Source organism: Mauremys reevesii, linkage group 1 (genome assembly GCF_016161935.1).
Source record: "Mauremys reevesii isolate NIE-2019 linkage group 1, ASM1616193v1, whole genome shotgun sequence".
Lineage (NCBI taxonomy): Eukaryota > Metazoa > Chordata > Testudines > Geoemydidae > Mauremys > Mauremys reevesii.
In genome coordinates, this window is record NC_052623.1 from 2,385,964 (window position 1) to 2,406,746 (window position 20,783).

The 20,783-nt window shown below is 46.5% G+C and overlaps 1 protein-coding gene across 1 annotated transcript; it reads left to right on the top strand.

Moving 5' to 3' along the window:
- The first annotated feature begins 9,937 nt into the window (after positions 1 to 9,937).
- LOC120383131 (olfactory receptor 52E2-like) lies at positions 9,938 to 10,885 on the top strand. Its single transcript, XM_039500755.1, has one exon. The coding sequence runs from the start codon at positions 9,938 to 9,940 to the stop codon at positions 10,883 to 10,885; it is 948 nt and encodes a 315-aa protein (XP_039356689.1).
- The last annotated feature ends 9,898 nt before the right edge of the window (positions 10,886 to 20,783 follow it).

Here is a 20,783-nt window from a genome sequence, read left to right on the forward strand (position 1 = left end):
CTGTTACCCGAGAGTCCTTTACACCTGATCAGGGGATGGAGCCCACCTTAGAGAGCCTAGTGGCATGAGTCCTAGCGGGGGCCACAGAGGAGGAAACTGGAGGAGGAATAGGAGGGATACGGGAATGTCTCTTCACTGGTGACATGCGGGTGGGTGGATTCCAAGAACAGAAAGTCGTGTTCAGTATCTGTGCACTCAGGCACGCACCCTGTGGTTCAGACTATGAGAGGGAACTGACCTCTGGGAGGGGAGCAGACACACAACTGACCTCTCAGGGATATAGAGAGGGATGACGGAGGGAACCTCATTCCAAATCCCAATTTTTCAGGACTTTGCTCCTGACGCACTTGTGAAACTAACTTCCCTCTTTAACACAAGATGCAGATCTTACTGAAGGGATCGTGGTCTGCTGAAATGCTAATTTTCCAACTGACAGAGGGGAGTAGGACATTCCCTGGGCTTCTAAGACACAGATAGGAGCTATGGAGAGGACACACCCCTGAACCAAGAGAGCACAGATCACAGCCCTCTAGGAAAGGGAAGGGTGGGGAAGATCTCAGTGCTGGAGGTGGGGATCACAAGGAAATCCTGTGGGGGGCGTGTGACGTTCCCCTGGTGTTATCCGGACCGGTGATCTGGTAGGTCACACCAACCCTTGACTCTGGGAGCCAGCCTGACCCTGCTCTGCTGAGAGAACCCCACTCCTGGGCTGTTCACGTGCAGCTTCTGGCATGTGAGCTGCGCCCAGCTACATGAGTGAGCACTTTTGGCCAGCTGCTGCTTGGACTGTACAACAGACTGACACTAGCCAGTATCTCCAGTCCCAGACACCACCCTAGGAACCTGTGTCTTGCAGTGTCCAGTTATGTCCGCTGGACACTGAAAGCTTGTATGAGTTCATCAATTTAACAAGGAAATTGATATGTACCAGGCTTGTTATCCCAAGGAGAGTCTCTGCCACGCTTCAAACCCAACACACTGCTTCAGCTGGAATAAACAATCAGATTGATTAACTACAAAGATAGATTTTAAGTGATTACAAGTCAAAGCGCAAGTCAGATTTGGTCAAATGAAATAAAAGCAAAGCACATTCTAAGCTGATATTAACCCTTTCAGTGGAAGAGAATGAGCAAGGCAACCGTCTCTCCCTTTTATCGTGTTATTTCTTTCCTGTTGGCTTTGCCGACCCCCTTCAGAGCCAGGTGAGCATTACATCATCACAGTCCCAAACTGACCAAAGAAGGGGGGTGACTCATTCGAGAGTCCAACAGACCCTTTGTTGCTGCCTAGGCCAGTGTCCTTTGTTCCTGTGAGTCTGGGCTGGGTTTGTGTGAACTGCCCCTCTGCTCCTGGAGAGTTTTGCCTGGGCTTGCTTTAAGGACACATTTTCAGCCTCATAAGTATATGCCTGAAATTACAACCAACCTCTAACATCACTATAACAACAATGCTCAGTGCATCATGAGCCTTCCGAAGACAATCGACATGACAAACTTTGCATTGGATTGGAAAAATTGGAACTAGTCAAGCGAAAGGCAACAAAAATGATTAGGGGGCTGGAGCACATGACTTATGAGGAGAGGCTGAGGGAACTGGGATTGTATAGTCTGCAGAAGAGAAGAAGGAGCAGGGATTTGATAGCTGCTTTCAACTACCTGAAAGGGGGTTCCAAAGAAGATGGATCTAGATTGTTGTCAGTGGTAGCAGATGACAGAACAAGGAGCAATGGTCTCAAGTTGCAGTGGGGGAGGTTTAGGCTGGATACTAGGAAAAACTTTTCCACTCGGAGGGTGGTGAAGCACTGGAATGGGTTACCTAGGGAGGTGGTGGAATCTCCTTCCTTAGAGGTTTTTAAGGTCAGGCTTGACAAAGCCCTGGCTGAGATGATTTAGTTGGGGTTGGTCCTGCTTTGAGCAGGGGGTGGGACTAGATGCCCTCCTGAGGTCCCTTCCAACCCTGAGATTCTATGATTCTATGATTCTATGGATACCACACAAGTATATTATAAGGATGAACATGGGGTGCAGGGTGTTCCTCTGAGGCACAAAGCATCACAGGGGGTGGATTTTTTGCATGGTCATAACCCTGGGATTGGGAATCAGCTCCACAGAGAGCTAATCAACACGGAAAGTCACCTTACATCCTTACCTCACCAGATCCTGGAATACCAAGATCCCAAAATGACCTTAGACTTGGATCCCTATGAAGTGGACACTGAGGGGAAAGGACAACCAATAACTAAACACATGTTAAAGTTCAGGGAAATGTTTAAAGACACAATGGGTATTGAAGAAACCAAACTCTCTAAGCAGAAGGCGCGATATAAGAAAAATACTTGGAAATGCCTATCTGTGATAAAAGATTTTGTGGTGGTGTTAAATCTCACAATGCAAAGTTTGTTGCTAATGGTAAAGGTTATAACAAAGAATTTGGTACTGATGGTAAATCATATGAAAAAGTGTAATGTGCATGATTTTTGAGAAAAGCTGTTGGACATCCGAGGACAGTGGTTCTCAAACTTTCGCACTGGTGACCCCTTTCACTCAGCAAGCCTCTAAGTACGACCCCCCCTTATAAATTAAAAACACTTTTTTGTATACTTAACACCATTATAAATGCTGGAGGCAAAGCAGCATTTGTGGTGGAGGCTGAGAGCTTGCGACTCCCCATGTAATAACCTTGCGACCCCCTGAGGGGTCCCGACACCCAGTTTGAGAACTCTTGTGCTAGGAGTAGTGAACAAGGAGCCCTGTGGGGATACTGCTTCTCAGCTAACACCTGTAAACAGGCTCAAAGCTTGTCACAGCAGGGAAATGATAATAAACCTGCTCTGCTGTGTGGAAGGGAAACTGAGGCATGACACCCCATGGCATTGATGAATATCTGTGTTGAGTTATTACCAGCTGGAAAAACACAATGGTTAACAATGCTGCAGAGATACAAAGAGAGGTTTTCTAGCAGCCCAGAGAAGGCACTACCTGACTTTTGAGATCACAGGGCTGACCTACAAAGTGTTAAAAGGTGCACAGAACTTTAGAAAAAATGGTGTGGGTAACACTACAATGTTTGCAGCACTTGGGAGTTGTATGGTCAAAACCTAAAGAGGGCCTCAGGCACACTGCCTGCACATCGCTCAGTGGCTAACACTCTGGCAGTAAACTAAGGGGTGAGGCGTGACTCTCTGTGCCCCAAAGCAATACCCAGGCACCCCCATATTTACCATGGTGATATGATTATGCGGTGTTTTATATAAGGTATGTTATATAAGCTCTCAATGGAAAATTATGATTTGCGGACTATGATTACCCTATTTGTGTGCATGTATTATTTTTGTACCTAAAGTTATCAATATGGACTATATACCAGTCCATATACCAGTCAAATGTGTTTGCTCCTGGGTAACACCCACGAGGTAGTTTACATCCAGTCTAGCCAGCACATTGTGGATAAACCATTCAAGGTAATGGCCCATGTGATGCATGGCCAGAAAGGGTTAAGTGTCCTGCAGGATAAATGACACAAATTCAACCCTTAAAGACATATGGAGAGATAATGTTTGTGTTTTTGTATATTTACATATATATGGGTAGTGGTCAACAGTATAATCAGCAATCCTTGTCTCTGCTGTATTCTGTTAATTCAGAGATCAAAAAACCATTCTAGCATTTAAATCAATTGTAAACACAGGATATCACGGTATACATCTCTCTTTGAAATGTAGAGCAACTCACCTGTGAATGGTGGAAAAACAGGCAATTGCCTTATGGTAATCTGTGTGAATAAATAACGATGACGCTTAGGAAACGAGTGCCCGTTGTTCCCTGAGGGACTCCAACCTGTCAAAGAAACCTTGACCTTGTATAAAAGATCTGCTTAACTTTCATCAGGGAAAGTCTGAGTCACAAGATGAGATCCCAGTTCAGGTGGTGCACCCTGAATGTGATACTGGACATTGGACTATAACCTATGGACTAAATTCCAAAAGAACTCTATGCAACTACAAAAGCTGCTATGAATCTGAACATCAAGAACTGAACTCATGGCTGTATGTAAGTTGATCTTTAGGTGGGTTACTTTCAGGGAAGTGTGTTGCTGGCTTCTGAGTAACCAGTGAGGTAACACAGAGGCTGTTTGGGGCTGGCTTGGTAAATCTAAGTATTGGAATATCCACCAGCTTGTTGGGAATTGCCTGCCCCATTCTTCGCAGTTCACCCTAATTAAGTGACCTCCGCTGGCTCCCCTGGGACCCCGGTCACAGCCCATTAAAACGCACAATAGGCCTTAGAAGAAGATTATCCCCACCTGATGGACTATCCTGTGAATGTTCAGGGCAGGATATGGGTAATGGTCCCTGCTATGACTCATCGATGCAGGCAAGGGCATGTGACCAGCTCATGGGACACCGGACTCCATCTTGTGTCTGACCTTATCCACTAACTGTGCTGGAGGCTTTGTTTGGGACAATGACATTGCCTCCGCATGGCAGAAGCTATAGCAGGAGTAAGAGATGTCATCACTTGGCCTCGCTCCCCCCACAGCTGAACACCTGGAAACACCTAATTAAAACGGACTGAACTGGGGCTGTGGTCCTAGGCTGAAGGGGTTTCTAGCCTGTGTATGGAAGATTGGTGGATTGTTTGTGCCATCAGGGTGAGACACGGCTTGATTCAAGTCCTGTTTAGTGTATACAACTGAGATTGCATTTCTGTTTATTTCTAAAGTTACCAAGTTTGGTCTGTTTGCTATTACTTATAACCACTTAAAATCTATTTTTCTCTAGTTAATAAATCTGTTTTATATATTTTTTTACCTAATACAGAGTGTTGTTTGAAATGTAAAGGGGACATCTGCTCAGGAAGAGGGGCTGGTGGGTTCTGCTCTCCACACTGAGGATGGGGTGGCCTGGGTAATAAACTTACGCTGCTTAGCCTTTTGACCAGGCCGAGACGGTACAGCCCTGCAGTCCTAGGCTGGGGAGCTGTGGGGGAACTGGCTGGAGCTTCTCTATTGCTGATTCATGAGTGGCTAGTGAAAGCTTTCATGTACCTGCATGGGTGTGTCCCTGGCTCTGTCTGACCTGGGGAGACTTGCAGCTTGTCACAGCCTCACAGTGTGAGAGGGGGCCCAGATTGGCATGACAGAGGGCTTAGCAGTATCCCAGTTCCAGGCTGCCCGCTGAGGATGTCTTTCCCACCCACCCAACGAACAGGCCCTGCTAGAGCGTGAGTCAATTTCCCTCTTCTCATGCGCTCAGTTACTGACAAAGAGACCATGGTTACAGCAGGGAAGACAGGACTGATGGAGTCTGTCTGTCATTCTCTGTGTGACCGTGGCAAAGTCACGTCTCCTTGTACCTCTGTTTACCTATCTGTATAATAGGGATATGATTTTGCTTCTCTAGGTGTTTTGGACATTCTTCAATGAAAGTTGCTGCATGGTATTGTCAGGAAGGAGTTAAAATTTAGCCAACAGAAAAGACAGAAACTGCTAAGAAGCAAGGACATAGTTTCTGTCAATACATGATAATTTAGCTAACAGCTAAGACAGAAACTGCAAATCAAGCAGGAATAGACTTATATGGTCAAATGCCCGCCCAGTAAACCCTCCCTTCACAGCCCACCAGATATCTGTAAGCGCTCATCCCTACCCCCTGCCACACCTCCTCCTTCCCCTGCAAGGTAGCCATAGGTGCTTGATGTAATAGGATGGCCTCTATATGTTCGTACTGTTCTTATTTTTATCTTTGTTCAGGGTTTTCTCTTCAGTTATAACAATGTCTGTCTCTGTATGTACAGATACATGCAAATGAATTGATAAGAGAATGTATATAACTGGCCACTATGGCACCATATTTTTTAAGCTGCTTGTCAGTCTTCCCAGTACCGTGAATAAATCTCCTTCAGTATTGTCTGTGTTTGCCTGATTCCTGGGGAAAAGAATCCTTTTGTCTAACAGTTTGATGAGAGTTACTAATAAGAATTACAGATCACTTATCCCTTAGCGAGAGCCCTGTGCACATGCAAAAAGTGAGTGTATCTCCCGAGTCATCTTTCTCCAGATCTGTCTGTCTACTACCTACCCACCATCCTGTGCATTTACAGGGTATCAGACCCTATGGAGATCTCGGCATTATTCCCAGTTTTCTTACTAATCAACTATAATTTTTAAATATACAAAAATACACAGAGCAGCCAATTCCTCTCTGACTCAGCGGAAAGCCCAAGAGTTCTCATCTCCCTTTGGGAAGGTCCCTTCATTACTGTTTACTCCTAAAGCTGGATAAAGAGCACAGAAGCACAGACATGGAAAGAGACATTAGCTAGAGTGTCTCCAGTCTCTAGCCTGTTTCCATCCATTTGCTGCATCTGCTCTAGAGGCTGGACAAACCCACAGGGATTGCACAGAGCTATATTATAAGTGGTGCCCAGCCCTCTGTCAGCTCTTGGTGTGGGATGTTGCTGCAAATTCTGAGGTGAGAGAGGTGTGGGACACGGCTACCGGAGGGGGATTCCCAGGGAAGACACTTCCGTCTCAAGATTCACAGGTACCCATCTCCTGCTGAGAAGCTCATCTGCTCGACAAACCCAGTGCAATGTGGGTGTGATGGGCATAGAGTAAGTCTGTGGCCCTTTCCGCTCTGCACGGCCATTAAAGGTGCCAGGGCCCTTGACACAGGGGATGAGTTTGCTCCAGTATAACTGGACAAAATGTCGCTCTTTTCTGTGCACCCTCACCCGCCCCGGCTGATGGCCTCCATCCCCGAGGTGGCTGCATTTCAGTGGCACAGGGGTTCCTTCAGGATGGAAAGTGTTTGTAGATGGACAATAGAAGGACAAATTCTATGTCCATGGCCCCATAATTTTCTCAGGCCCCACTGTGGCAAAAACTCCCCTTGGAGTAAGAACTGAGTAAAGAGGTCAGGAGCCAGTTGTATGTTAATGCACAGACACTGTTACCTCCTCCTCTTACATTAAGTGTGGGGGAGGCTGTTACCTGACTTTTATCAGCTGGAGAGCATGGAAGTGCTACAGCTCCTCACTGGAACAATTATACGAATTTTTCAAAACTGGCAAGACATCTTTTCTCCTGGCTTCATTCGAGAAGTTGGCTGAACTGTTATGCCTGAAATTGTCACAAAATTATTCAACTGGAAGGAAACACCCAGCATAGGAAATTTCAGTCCAAAGTTTAAAGTTTAAAGTTTGGCAAACTAATAAGCAACTGCAAATGAGGTCTCCTAATGGAAGTTGTCAGACAGCCTTAACTAACCGTGGTGCCACCAGCACCACCTACAATGACCAAACCATTTGTGAATCCCATTTAGCTAAGTTATTTGCTTCAATAATGTCTGTGGCAAGGAGTTCCACATGTAAACAATTTTCTTTTCTCGGTGCTATATGTTCAGATTGTCAATCTCATTGAATGGTCTCTTGTTTGTATGTTGTGGGACAGACTAAATATAAATGCCTCGTCTTCTTTCTTTATCGATAGATTCATAGGGTTGAAGGTCAGATGGGACCATTTGATCATCCGGTCTGACCTCCTGTGTAACACAGGCCACTACATTTCACCCAGTTACCCCTGTATTGAGCCCAATGACTTGTGTGTGACTAAGGCCTGGTCTACACTAGGATTTTACATCTACTGCTGGCAGATTGGGTCCTTCTGGTTCCGAAGGAGATGTGTGGATGATTGGTCAGTTTGTAACCCTGGTGTTCGTAATTCTAGAGTTCTATTGTAGATGCTCTTTAACATCCTCCTTCACTGCTAATAGGCTGGAAAGTATTTCATCCCCTCATATGATATGTGTACCTCATACTGCTTCTTTCCAAAGGCAGAACAAAACTATTTCTTGAACACATCTACCTTTTCTGCAACATTAACAAGTTTCCTTTCTCCTTCTCAGAATTGGCCTAAACCTTTTCTATGATTTATTTTGTTGTTAATATACTTAATAACCTCCTTTTTGTGATCCTTAACCCTGCCAAGCATGGAGTTTTCTCTGATGTTTTTAACATCCCTTCTCAATTTTCGTAACTTCCAATTTGTATTGCTTTATATCTATATTCCCCTTCCCCACTTGTGATATATTGCTTCCCTCCAACCCCCAACTGCTGCCTTCACTTTGCCAATGAACTGGGTTTTCAGCTAAAGTTGTCCACTTTCTTGGCTGTGGAATCGTGGCTTTTTAGCTTGTCAGAATTCTGCCTCTGGCAGGACACTACTGAAAGTATCAAGTAAAGACAAATTGCTTAGAGTAGGACAGTCACAGCCCAAAGCTGGGTGTCCTTTATTATTAAGGCACCAAACCAGCCATACAAAGAGGACTTTGGTCTCACCCCACTGGCTAATCATAAGTCACACAAGCAATTCCCTTAGACACTCCAGTTTCCCAGTATCACCACCAGTCCCACTCGGTATGGGGACAAATGAAAACCAATCCCCCAGTAAAAGGAAAAAGATTCTCTCGATCCCAAAGGACCAAGCCCGAGACCCAGGTCAATATATAAGTTAGATCTTACCCACAAATCACGCTGTTGCCAATCCTATACAATCTAAAATCTAAAAGTTTATTCATAAAAAGAAAGAAATAGAGCTGAGAGCTAAAATTGATTAAATGGAATCAATTACATACAGTGATGGCAAAGATCTTGGTTCAGGCTTGTAGCAGAGATGGAGTAACTGCAGGTTCAAATCAAGTCTCTGAAGTACATCCACAGCTTGGATCAAGGCCAGCTCCAACTTTTCTGCTGCCCCAAGTGGCAAAAAAAAAAAAAAAGGAAGACGAGCAGCGGCACTTCAGCGGCAGCTAAATCGCGCCGTTTCTTTGGCGGCAGGTCCTCCCTTTAATGTAGAGAGAGGGGAGCCGGCGTAGCAGACAGAGACAGAGACACACCCCCTGTGTAAGAGAGAGATGGGCATTGCCCCTTTAAGTACGCTGACCCCACGCTAAGATCAGGAAGTTGAGACAGCAGCTGCGGCCAGCAAACTCCCTCCGTCCTGAGCCCTGTTGTGTCCCCTGCTCTGTGGAGATGGGGTAAGCGGGTGGCAGGAGCAGGGGGGAGGGGTACACCCTGATATTAGTCATCCTCTTCTTCCCCTCCTCCCCCCACAGCAAGCAGGAAGCAGCTCCAGGCAGAGGGCAGGAGCAGCACAGGGCAGTGGGGCTAGGGACAGCTGAACTGCCGGCAACTGATAGCCTGCCAGGGTGCTGCTGCATAGGGAACTTAGGGGAGCAGGGAGCTGATGAGGGGCTGCCAACCCACCCTGGTTCCAAGCCCCCACCAGCTATCTGCAATGGGCTGCTCTTTCTGCAAGCAGTGAACAACGCAGGCTGCTGCCAAATGATGTTATAAGGAAGCATTGCACAACTTTAAACGAGCATGTTCTCTAATTGATCAGCAACGTAACAACAAAACAATGTTAACCGGGACGACTTTAAGTGAGGAGTTACTGTACTGTGAATGAGCCAGTGTCTCGTGGAGCTGCTATCAATGACGCCTAGGTTTTTTCCCTGAGCTGTGTTCTAATTGGAATGTTTTCCCCGGCACATGTCTTGGCAAAGGTTTGGTTGTTTTCCATTCTCAGATTTTGAGCAACCGGGTGAATGGTGAACAGTCCCAGATGTGTAGGAATTACTGATGCATGGAGCACCATGAGATTAGGAATTGGCATTACTAGGGCCAATTGTTCATAATTCATTTCTCAGAAAAATGAAAGTGTCATTTTTCAGTTTGTAAAGAGCAACCAATCTGCTTTACCTATGAGAACAGCCTCCAGTTCTGCATGTAGTGTCTCATATTAATATTGTCTCTCCATCCAGGAATTTGTATTGTGACCATCACCCTAGACCCTGGGTACAACAAGTCAGGGGAACGTACGGTACATGCAGGAGACACGGTTCTGCCTCAGAGTTGGACATCTTCTCCCCTACTCCATGTCAGATTCCAACACAACTGATTTCACCAACCCCTCCACCTTCATCCTGATGGGCATTGCTGGCCTGGAGGCTGCCCACATCTGGATCTCCATCCCCTTCTGTGCAATGTACGCCATAGCCATAGTGGGGAACTTCACCATCCTGTTTGTTGTGAAGATGGAGCAGAGCCTCCATGTGCCCATGTACTATTTCCTCTGCATGCTGGCCATCACCGACCTGCTCCTGTCTACGTCCATCCTGCCCAAAACACTGAGCATCTTCTGGTTCAATTCCAGGGAGATCGATTTCAGTGCCTGCCTCACCCAGATGTACTTCCTTCACTGCTTCTTACTGATGGAGTCTGGAATCCTCGTGGCCATGGCTTTTGATCGCTATGTGGCCATCTGCCACCCCCTGAGACATTTCGCCATCCTGACAAACCCTGTGGTGGCCACGATCGGCCTGGCTGTGGTGCTGCGCAGTGGCATGCTCGTTCTTCCCTATGTCCTCCTGGCGAAGCAGTGGCCATATTGCAGAACCAACATCATCCCCCACACGCACTGTGAGCACATGGCCGTGGTGAAGCTGGCCTGCGCCGACACCCGAATCAGTAGTTACTATGGCCTCTTTGTGATATTCTGTGTGATTGGTCTGGATGTATTTTTTATTGCTGTGTCCTACACCCAGATCCTCAGGGCCATCTTCAGCCTCCCCACAAAGGACGCCCGGCTCAAGACTTTTGGGACCTGTGGGTCCCACCTCTGTGCCATCTTAGCGTTTTACATCCCTGGTCTCTTCTCCTCCCTCACATACCGGTTTGGCCAGAATGTGCCCCTGCATTTCCACATTCTCATGGCCAATGTGTACCTCCTGGTGCCTCCCATGCTAAACCCCATCATCTATGGGGTGAAGACCAAGCAGATCCGGGACAAGCTGCTCCATCTCTTTACTCATAAAGGGACCTAAATTTTCTGATTTTTGGCTCTCGCACCAAGCTCCGTGCAGAGCTGGCTGGTGACATGGTGCTGGGCCCCCTTCCCTGAATCCCTTAATGGCCAGTCAGAGGGACATTAAAACCCTTTCCTGACCTCACTGTGCTCTGACACTATGACAAACTGGGAATCGGTCTCTGCAGAGCGCAATAACACATAGAGGTTCTGTGACATTGCACTCTAGCATATTTTCATAAAATCATATAATGTGACTGGAATAGGCTTCATGCAAAAAGTCTCTTGTAAGGTATCATTACAAAGCTTATAATCTGCTGAGTGCAGTCATCCTATTTGTACAAATGTACCACTCTTATATTTCATATTTCTAGCTTCAGATACAACTCTGAGGGTCTATTGTAATTATGCAAAGTGTGGGCCATTAATGCTGGTTTGGAATCTTGATGACTCCCATTAACCAGGACAATTGACTGCAGATGGGTGTGTTTTAGCTGTAAGTCTTCCTGTAGATGCGTGTGCTGGCAAGTGGGTAATGAAGTCTTGCAGTGACATGTGGTGGGTGAGATTCTGTGGCCTGCATTGTGCAGGACGTCAGACTAGATCACCATAATGGTCCCTTCTGACCTTAAGTCTATGAGTCTATGATCATGTTACCTGAACTGGAATCCATCTTTAACCTGGTGTCTTTCCATTGAGAAGGGGGCTGGGGGAACCCAGAGAGGGACAAAGGATTCCCGCCTTATGCAAAAGATACATAAATATGTGGAACAGAACAAAGAGAGGAGCCATCATGAGGAATCCCCTAGCTGCCACCTGAGCTGGAACAAGGGCTGTACCAGGGAAAGGACTGTGCCCAGACTAGGGAGGTGTCCAGTCTGTGAAAGAAACGTATTGAAATGTCTCTGAGGGTGAGGTCTTATCTGTATTCTGTGATCTAACCCATCACAGGTTCCAACTTTCTAATTATTGGTAACTGGACCTCTGAGGTCCTGCCTCGCCTCTTCCCCCAAAGCCCCAAACCCAGTGCCACAACTGATCTCAAGGCACCACCCACTTCTGCACATTTTCCCCCAAGACCCTGCCTGTCACTCTCTCCTCTCCTACCCGCCCCAGCCACATGCTGGATCATCTCCATATCCTCCCCTCCCAGCTGGGACAGGAGCTGCTGCAGCCTGACAAGGAGCCTGTATTGAGGGCAGCGAGGATGCAGCGCTGGGGCTGACAGGCCAATCAGGAGCAGAGAGAGAAGCCAGGAAGTCGTATAAAAGCAGCTGAGGGTTGGTAGCAGGGTTGTGTTGCAGGCGGGCGAGATTGTGCACCGTACAGCTTGTGGGCCCTGAAGCTCAGCTACAAAGCTCCTGAGGGCAGAGACCCTTGTGTGGCTTATTTCCTTAGCTTTCAGCTCCCCTTTGTTCCTCCTGGCGGGAGGCCTGTAGCAGGCAGAGCCCTGCAGTGGGGATGGGCCTCGGGGGCAGGGCAAGGGATCAGTTTTGAAGCTAGGTGGGCACCAGTTGAGAGAGGTGGAAGAATGGTCCCCTGCATTAGCTGGGAAGGGAGGATGCTGGGCAGAGGCATTGGTAGCTCACAGGGAGGGAGATCAATGACACACCTTCCATTAGCCGGCTGTTTACACACATACACGGCACCTTCTCTGGAACAGCATCTGTTGCCCAGGGCCTGAAGGTGAACAGTGAAATTGAGTCTCATGTATGCTCTGGATGATGCTTTTGATCACCTCATCTTTAGAGAGGCTGCTAGGCAGCGTTATCCCCATGTCATGGGATGGACTGAGCCACACCAAGGTAAAGTGATTTACCCAAGGCCACACAATGATTTGGTGCCAGAGCTGAGAATAGGGACTGGGAATCTTGACCCCCAGCACAATTTGTCTGGGTTGTATTAGATGCACTGAGGCTATTTGTGTGTTGTGATCAGTGGAGTTGACATCCTTCCTAAAGAGGAGGAATTTACTAAAGAAACAACTAAAAACTGCAGCCACAAAAACAGGTTTCCACACAGCTCAGTCTTCAGTCTTGTCTTGCTTGTTTACCAGGGACCACACACAGTGCACAGATGCCCAATGACAGTCGTAAGGAACCAAATCAGTGCAGGGTATGACTCGAAGGCCCTGATTAGGACCTTTTGCTATCAGCACACTAGAAATAATAAATAATCATCTCCGTTTAATGCATGGAGAGGCTGTTCCAAAAGTCACCCAGCAATTCAGTGGCAGAGCTGGGCATCTTTGGTCCTAGTTCACTGGTCTCTGCTGGTGCTTTATCTCTAGTTAAATGACATGGGCCAATTCCTCAGCTCATGTAAATGGATGCAGCTCCACTGAAATCAGAGGATCCCCTGGATTGGAGAAACCAATGGAGAGAGAGCACACGGCCTCTGTGCTGCTGCATGGACCATGTGAACCAGGCCTGAGAGAGCCTAAGCCCATCTCTCTGCCTCAGTTTCCCCATCTGTAAAAGGAGGATACTTCCTGGGAGTAGTGAGTAATTGTCTGTAAAGCCTTTATCAACAGTCAACTCTGTATCCATGTGTCACTGTACCTCAGGCCAAACTGCTGAGAAATAGGGCAGCCTGACCCCAGACTGATGGTTATTCCATCATTAGATTATACCCAGCTGGTAACAAAAGTAATCTTCTGTTTCACCACATTAGTTAACAAGAAACTAAAAATGCAGTCTCCTGAGGCATTCCAAAGCTTGGGTCACCACCCAGAATCCGGACTCCATGATGAGTGGTTACTGAAAACGAGTTTAATCAGACATAGGGTCCTTTCAATCCCAAGAGATCAACCATTTAGCCAGTGTGACATTCTGTACCTTGTGGGAACACCCTGCACCCCCATGTTCATCCTTATAATACACTTGTGTGGTATCCAATGCAAAGTTTGTCATGTTGCGTATCTTCGGAAGGCTCATGATACACTGAGCATTGTTGTTATAGTGATGTTATAGTAATTTTATGTATATATTTATAAGGCTAAAAATGTATCCCCATGGCTTAAAACAAGCCCAGGCAAAAATTCTCCAAGAGCAGAGGGGCAGTTCACACCTCATCAGGGCATGAATGGAACAATCTGTTGGACTCTCAAGCGAGTCACCCTCTTCCCTGGGTCAGTTTGGGACTATGATGAGGTAATGCTCACCTGACTCTGAAGGTGGGGGGGCAAAGCCAAGATGGAAGAAAGGACATGATAAAAGGGAGAGACTCCCTAGGTCTCTATTGCACCTCCATACAGACACCACCACCAAGAGACTGAAGCACTGATCAAAGGGGAGAGCCTGGCTGAAGGGCAACCAGCCAGCCTGTGAGTGAGAAGCATCTAAGTTTATAAGGGCACTGGAAGTGTAAAGATCAGCTTAGAATGCATTATGATTTTATTTCATTTGACCAAATCTGACTTCTTGTGCTTTGACTTATAATCACTTAAAATCTATCTTTGGAGTTAATAAATCATACAATCAAAGAATCATGGACTATCAGGGTTGGAAGGGACCTCAGGAGGTCATCTAGTTCAACCCCCTGCTCAAAGCAAGACCAATCTGCAACTAAATCATCCCAGACGGGGCTTTGTCAAACCTGACCTTAAAAACCTCTAAGGAAGTGTTTCCTAATATCCAACCTAAACTTCCCCCACTGCAATTTGAGACCATTGCTACTTATTCTGTCATCTGCCACCATTGAGAACAGTCTAGATCCAGCCTCAATGTGTTTGTTTATTCTACCAAATGTGCTTGTTTATTCTACCTGAAGCAGTGTGTTTGGTTTGAAGCAAGTTTGAGACTCCCCTTGGGATAACAAGCCCGGTATATATCAATTTCTTTGTTCCATTGACAAACTCATATAAGCCTGAAGCGTCAGGCAGACATAACTGGACACTGCAAGATGGAGGTTCCTAAGGTTGTGTCTGGGACCAGAGATATTGGCTAGTGCCATTTGGTTGCACAATCCAAACAGTGGCTGGCCAAAAGTGCTCTCTCATGTAGCTGGAAGCAGCTTACATAACGGAGGCTGTGCGTGAACAGCCCAGGAGTGGGGGTTCTCACAGCAGGGTAAGCCTGACTCCCAGAGTCGAGGATTGGGGTGACCAAGCAGATCACCGGTCCGGATAACACCAGGGGAACGTCAGAGTGGCACATAGAGCAGGGTGTATGCACAGCTTGTTACTTCAAGTGGAGTTCATACTTTAAACACTGATATTTGTGATTTTAAGTGAGTCTTAAGTGCAGTGGCTAAGAACAGTCAGGAGAAGGTCACGGTTTTGTTAATTTCTGTTTGTTTATTTTGGGTGAGGGAAATAAGCTTAAGAAAGCAGAAAAATGAATACCAGTGATGCAGCTACAAAACCGTTCAACAAGGACAAGTGCAGAGTCCTTCAATTAGGAAGGAAGAATCCCATGCACTCTTACAGGCTGGGGACCAACTGGCTGAGCAGCAGTTCTGCAGAAAAGGACCTGGGGATTACAGTGGATGAGAAGCTGGATATGAGTCAGCAGTGTGCCCTCGTTGCCAAGAAGGCCAATGGCATATTGGGCTGTATTAGTAGGAACATTGCCAACAGATCAAGGGAAGTGATTATTCCCCTCTATTCGACACTGGTGAGGCCACACCTAGATCATGGGGCTGAGACACATGACTTATTGGGAGAGGATGAGGGAACTGGGGTTATTTAGTCTGCAGAAAAGAAGAGTGAGGGGGGATTTGAAATGTGAGGGGGTTCCAAAGAGAAAGGGGATAGGGTCTTCTCAGTGGTGGCAGATGACAGAACAAGGAGCAATGGTCTCAACTTGCAGTGGAGGAGGTCTAAGTTGGATATTAGGAAAAACTTTTTCACCAGTAGGGTGGTGAAGCACTGCAATGGGTTACCTAGGGAGGCGGTGGATTGTCCATCCTTGGAGGTTTTTAAGGTCAGGCTTGAGAAAGCCCTGGCTGGGATGATTTAGTTGGGGATTGGTCCTGCTTTCAGCAGGGGGTTGGACTAGATGGCCTCCAGAGGTCTCTTCCAACCTTAATATTCTATGATTCTATCCTTTCTTTCAAAGCTTTGTTCCAACACCAGTCAGTGGAAAAATACTGAGATCTCAAGATGGAGACAAACCCTGAAGACAATGTCCAGATCCCTCAAAATGACCTGTGTGACGATGAGATTTTGTCAGGACCCAACTGAGAGTGCCAGTTCAGGACAAATTGCTTAAAACAGGGCAGTCACAGCCCAAGGCTGGGGGTTTTCCACCTCTAAGGCAAACCAAACCAGCCAGACAAAGAGGACTTTGGTCTCACCCCACTGGCTAACCACAAGTCACACAAGCAATTCCCTTAGACACTCCAGTTTCCCAGTATCACCACCAGTCCCACTTGTCCTGGCGATGAATGGTTATGAAAACCAACACCCCAATAAAAGAAAAAGGTTCTCTCAATCCCAAAGGACCAAGCCTCAGACCCAGGTAAATATACAAATCAGACTCAGACCAAGGTAAATATACAAAGGTTGCTAATCCTTTAGAATCTAAAATCGAAAGGTTTATTCATAAGAGGAAAAAGATACAGATGAGAGCTAGAATTGGTTAAATGGAATCAATTACATACAATAATGGCAAAGTTCTTGGATCAGGCTTGTATCAATGATGGAGTAAACTGCAGGCTCAAATCAAGTCTCTGGAACATCCCCCACTGGGATGGGTCATTCAGTCCTTTGTTCAGAGCTTCAGTTTGTAACAAAGTTCCTCCAGAGGTAAGAAGCAGGATTGAAGACAAGATGGAGATGAGGCATCAGCCTTTTATAGGCTTTTCCAGGTGTAAGAACCTCTTTGTTCTTACTGTGGAAAATTACAGCAAAATGGAGTCTGGAGTCACATGGGCCAGTCCCTGCATACTTTGCTGAGTTACAAGGTGTATCTGCCTTCTCTCCATGGGTCAGTTGTGTAGATGATGATCCTTAAGGGGCCCTCAAGCAGGCTAGGCAGAGCTAACACCAACTTGTCTGGGGTGTCTCCCAGAAGCACAGCACAAGTTTGAAGTACAGACAGAACAGAGCCAATACTCATAACTTCAACTAAAAAATGACACATTCACCCAGACAGCATAATCATAACCAGCCACCCATAACCTGGTCTTAGACACCTCATATGACCCACTTTACATAAGATTTGGTGCCATTACAGGACCTTGGTTGCAACCATGTTCTATATGGTCCCAGATTGTATCAATAATGTCACAACCTGGTGTTACCGGGTGACAGGGGAATAAAAAATACGGGTCATGAACCGCCAGTCTTAAGAAGGTCCCAAAGAACTACTAGGGGTCACTGGGGAGAGGCCAACTCTGTGCCTCAGTTTAACTATCTGTATAATGGGGATATGTTCATAATGACTTTCCTTTACTAGGGGTTTTGAAGACCCTTCAAGGAAAGGTGCTGCACAGTATGGTGATAGTTACTGATGAAAATTACCGATCTCTGATCCATCTGCGGCAGCCCCGTGTGCCTGCAGAAAGTGTTCATATCTCCCCTCGGTCATCTTTCTCCAGATGTGTCTGTCTACTATCTACCCAGCTATCCTTGGCATTTACAGGGTATTAGGCCCTAAGGAGATCTAGTCATTATCTCTAGTTTTCTTCCCAATCAGCTATAATTTTTAAATATACACAAATGCACAGAGCAGCCAATTCCCCTCTGACTCAGTGGAGAACCCGAGAGTTCTCATCTTCCTGTGGGAAGGTCCCTTAATTACTGTTTACAGCTATAGCTGGATAAATAGCACAGAATCACAAACAAGCTTGTCACCAGCCTGTTTACATTCAGATGCCAATTCTCCGCTAGAGGCTGAGCGAACCCCACGGGGATTGCACAGAGCTATGTTATAAATGGTGCACAGCCCTGTGTCGGCCCCTCGGTTGGGATATTGCTGCAGATGCTGGGCTGACAGAGGTGTGGGACACGGCTACCTGAGGGGGATTCCCAGGGAAGACGCTTCCATCTCAGCATTCACAGGCACCATCTCTTGCTGAGGAGCTCACCCCCTCGACAAACCCAGTGCAACGTGGGCATGATGGGATAGACAGTAAGTCCTTGCTGCTTTGCACAGCCATTAAATATCCCAGGGCCCTTGCCACAGAGGATGAGTTTGTTCCAGTATCGTGGGCCAAAACGTCTCTCTTTGCTGTGCCCCTCCCCACTTGATGATGGCCACAAGGTGGCTGCATTTCAGTGGCCCAATGAATCCTTCCTGATGAAAGTTGTTAGTCGATGGACAATACACAGACAAATTCTGAGGCCATGGCCCATACTTTGCTCAGGCCCCACTGCGGGAAAATTCCCCTTGGAGTAAGAACTGAGTAAAGACCTCAGGAGCCAGCTGTTAATGCACAGAGACTGTCATTTCCTCCTTTCCTCCTCTTACATTTCAGGACTCTGGCTGTTAATGGGGGTGGGGGGGCTGTTACCTGACTTTTATCTGCCGTAAAGCCTGGAGGTGCTAGGACTCCTCACAGGAACAATTCTAAGAATTTCTCAGCATGGGCAAGACATCATTTTTCCTGGCTTCATTCGAGAAATCGGCTGATCTGCCATGCCTGAAAAAACAATTCAGCTGGAAGCAGACACCCAGTGTGGGAAATTTCAGTCCAAACAGTTTGGCAAACTTATAAGCAACTGAGAATGAGGTCTCCTAATGGAAGGTGTCAGACAGACTTAACTAAAGGTGGTGCCTATAATGGCCAATCCATTGGTGAATCCCATTCAGCTAAGCTCTGTGCTCCAATAATGCCTGTGGCAAGGAGTTCCACAGGACCAATATGGATTATGGAAATTGAATGTTCCCTTCTTTTTGTGTTGTGAGACACAGTAAATATAAATGCCAGATCTACTTTCCTTATCAATAGATTCATGGAGATTAAGGCCAGAACAGACCATTAGGTCATCCAGTCTAAATTCCTGTGTAATGCCAACAGACCCCCGTTGTTGGCGGGTGGGATTGAACCTGGGACCTCTGGAGCTTAGCACATCAGCCTCTACTGCATGAGCTAAAAGCCACGTGTCTGTTAAGCAGACTCATAATCTGTCTCTTTAAGTGGTCTCAGGGCCTCTAGATGGGACAGAACATCACAGAGGCCACTGAATTTCATACATTTACCCCTGTATTGAACCCCATGACGTGTGTGTGACTAAGACCTAGTGTACACTAAAGTTTTACATCATAGAATTATAGAGCCCCAGGGTGACATGGGACCACAAGGGGCAGCTGATCTGCAAAGGTGCAGGCTTTGTTGGGTCTAGACAGACGACAGCCCAGCTTCTGTTAGCTCCCATAACCTCCTGAGGCGTCTGCTCCATTGTCTTCCACTTCTTACAGTTAGGAAATTTTTCCTGAGATTTCATCTCAATCTGCTGTGCTATAGTTTGAACCCATTGACTCTGTCCTGCCACTGTGGCCAAAGAGAACCACTTTTCTCCATCTGTTTTTATAGTAGCAGCCTTGCAAGTATCTGAAGACTGCAGTCATGTCCCCTTTTAATCTCCTCTTTTCTAAATTAATCATCTCCAGTTCCTTCAGCTTCCTCGTACGGCGTGTGTTTCACCCCTTGGATCCTCTTTGTCCCTCGCCTCTGGATCCTTTCCAGTTTCTCTGCATCCTTCCTGTACACTGGTGACCGAAACTGGACACAATTCTCCAGCAAAAAAAATGCACATCCCTAAGTGATGTCACTGTATGAACCTCACCTGGGTGCAGGCAATATGAGGTTGAGGGGAGGTGGATTCCCTATGCTGCTGGGAGAACCCCTGCCGTCAGTAGTGTCTACACTGAAGCGCTATGGTAGAGCAGCGGTAGCATTTTAAGTGTAGACAAGCCCTCAAGCAGATCTTCCAGGTAAGCATCCAGTCTGGCTCTGCAGCCTTGGGGAGCTGTGGAATCCACCACTTCCCTTCTCAGTTTGTCCCAACAGTTGAGCAACATGAGTGTTAAACATTTGGTCCTTATTTCCTACTGGAATACGTCTGGCTTCAGCTTCCATCCACTGGGCCTTCCTCTGCCTTTCTCCGCTAGATTACAGAGCCCATTGTTACCCACGGTTTTCTCCCCAGGAACATCTTTGCTTGATCATCTTTGTGACAAGATAAATAGATGAAGCTCTTTAAGTCTCGTTCTCTGTGTGCCATTTTCTCTACTATCATCCAGTCATTTTTTTAGCTTTTTTCTATACCCTCTCCAATTTTTCAACATCTTTTTGAAATGTGGACCTCAGGACATTTCACCAATGCCACAGGCAGAGATAAAATCCTTCCCTGGCCCCCACTCACCACTTCCCTGTTTATGTATCCAAGGACCACAACAGACAGTTGTCCCCAGTGACCCCAAATCCTTTTCCGGGTCCCTGCGTTCCATAATACAGTGCCCTGGCCTGTGGGTTGGTCCTGCATTGCCTTTTCCGAGAGGATCACTTTGCAATTGACTGTATTACAACATTTTGTTTGCATGGGCAAATGCTCCAAATCAATCGGTGTGCCTGCCCTGGCCGCCTCATTGTGACCACTCTGCCAATCATTGGGTTATCCACAAATTTTATCTGCAGTAATTTTCTATTTGCTTCTAGATCATTGATGAAAATATTGAATAGCATCAGGCCTAGATCTGATCCCTATGGAACCTTGAGAGAAATACCCCCATTCAATGACAATAGTCCATTGACAACTGCTTTTTGAGATCTGTCAATTAGCCAGTTTTAAGTCCATTAAATATGTGCTGTACTGATATTGTACAGTGTTCATGTTTTTATCTGAATGTTTTCCCCTACTAAGTCCAATGCCTCAGAGAAATCAAAGTCTCTTACATCTTTGCAGTTCCCTTGATCAACCAAATGTGTACATTAAATCTGTTAAAGAAGTGAAATTATTTGACAAGACC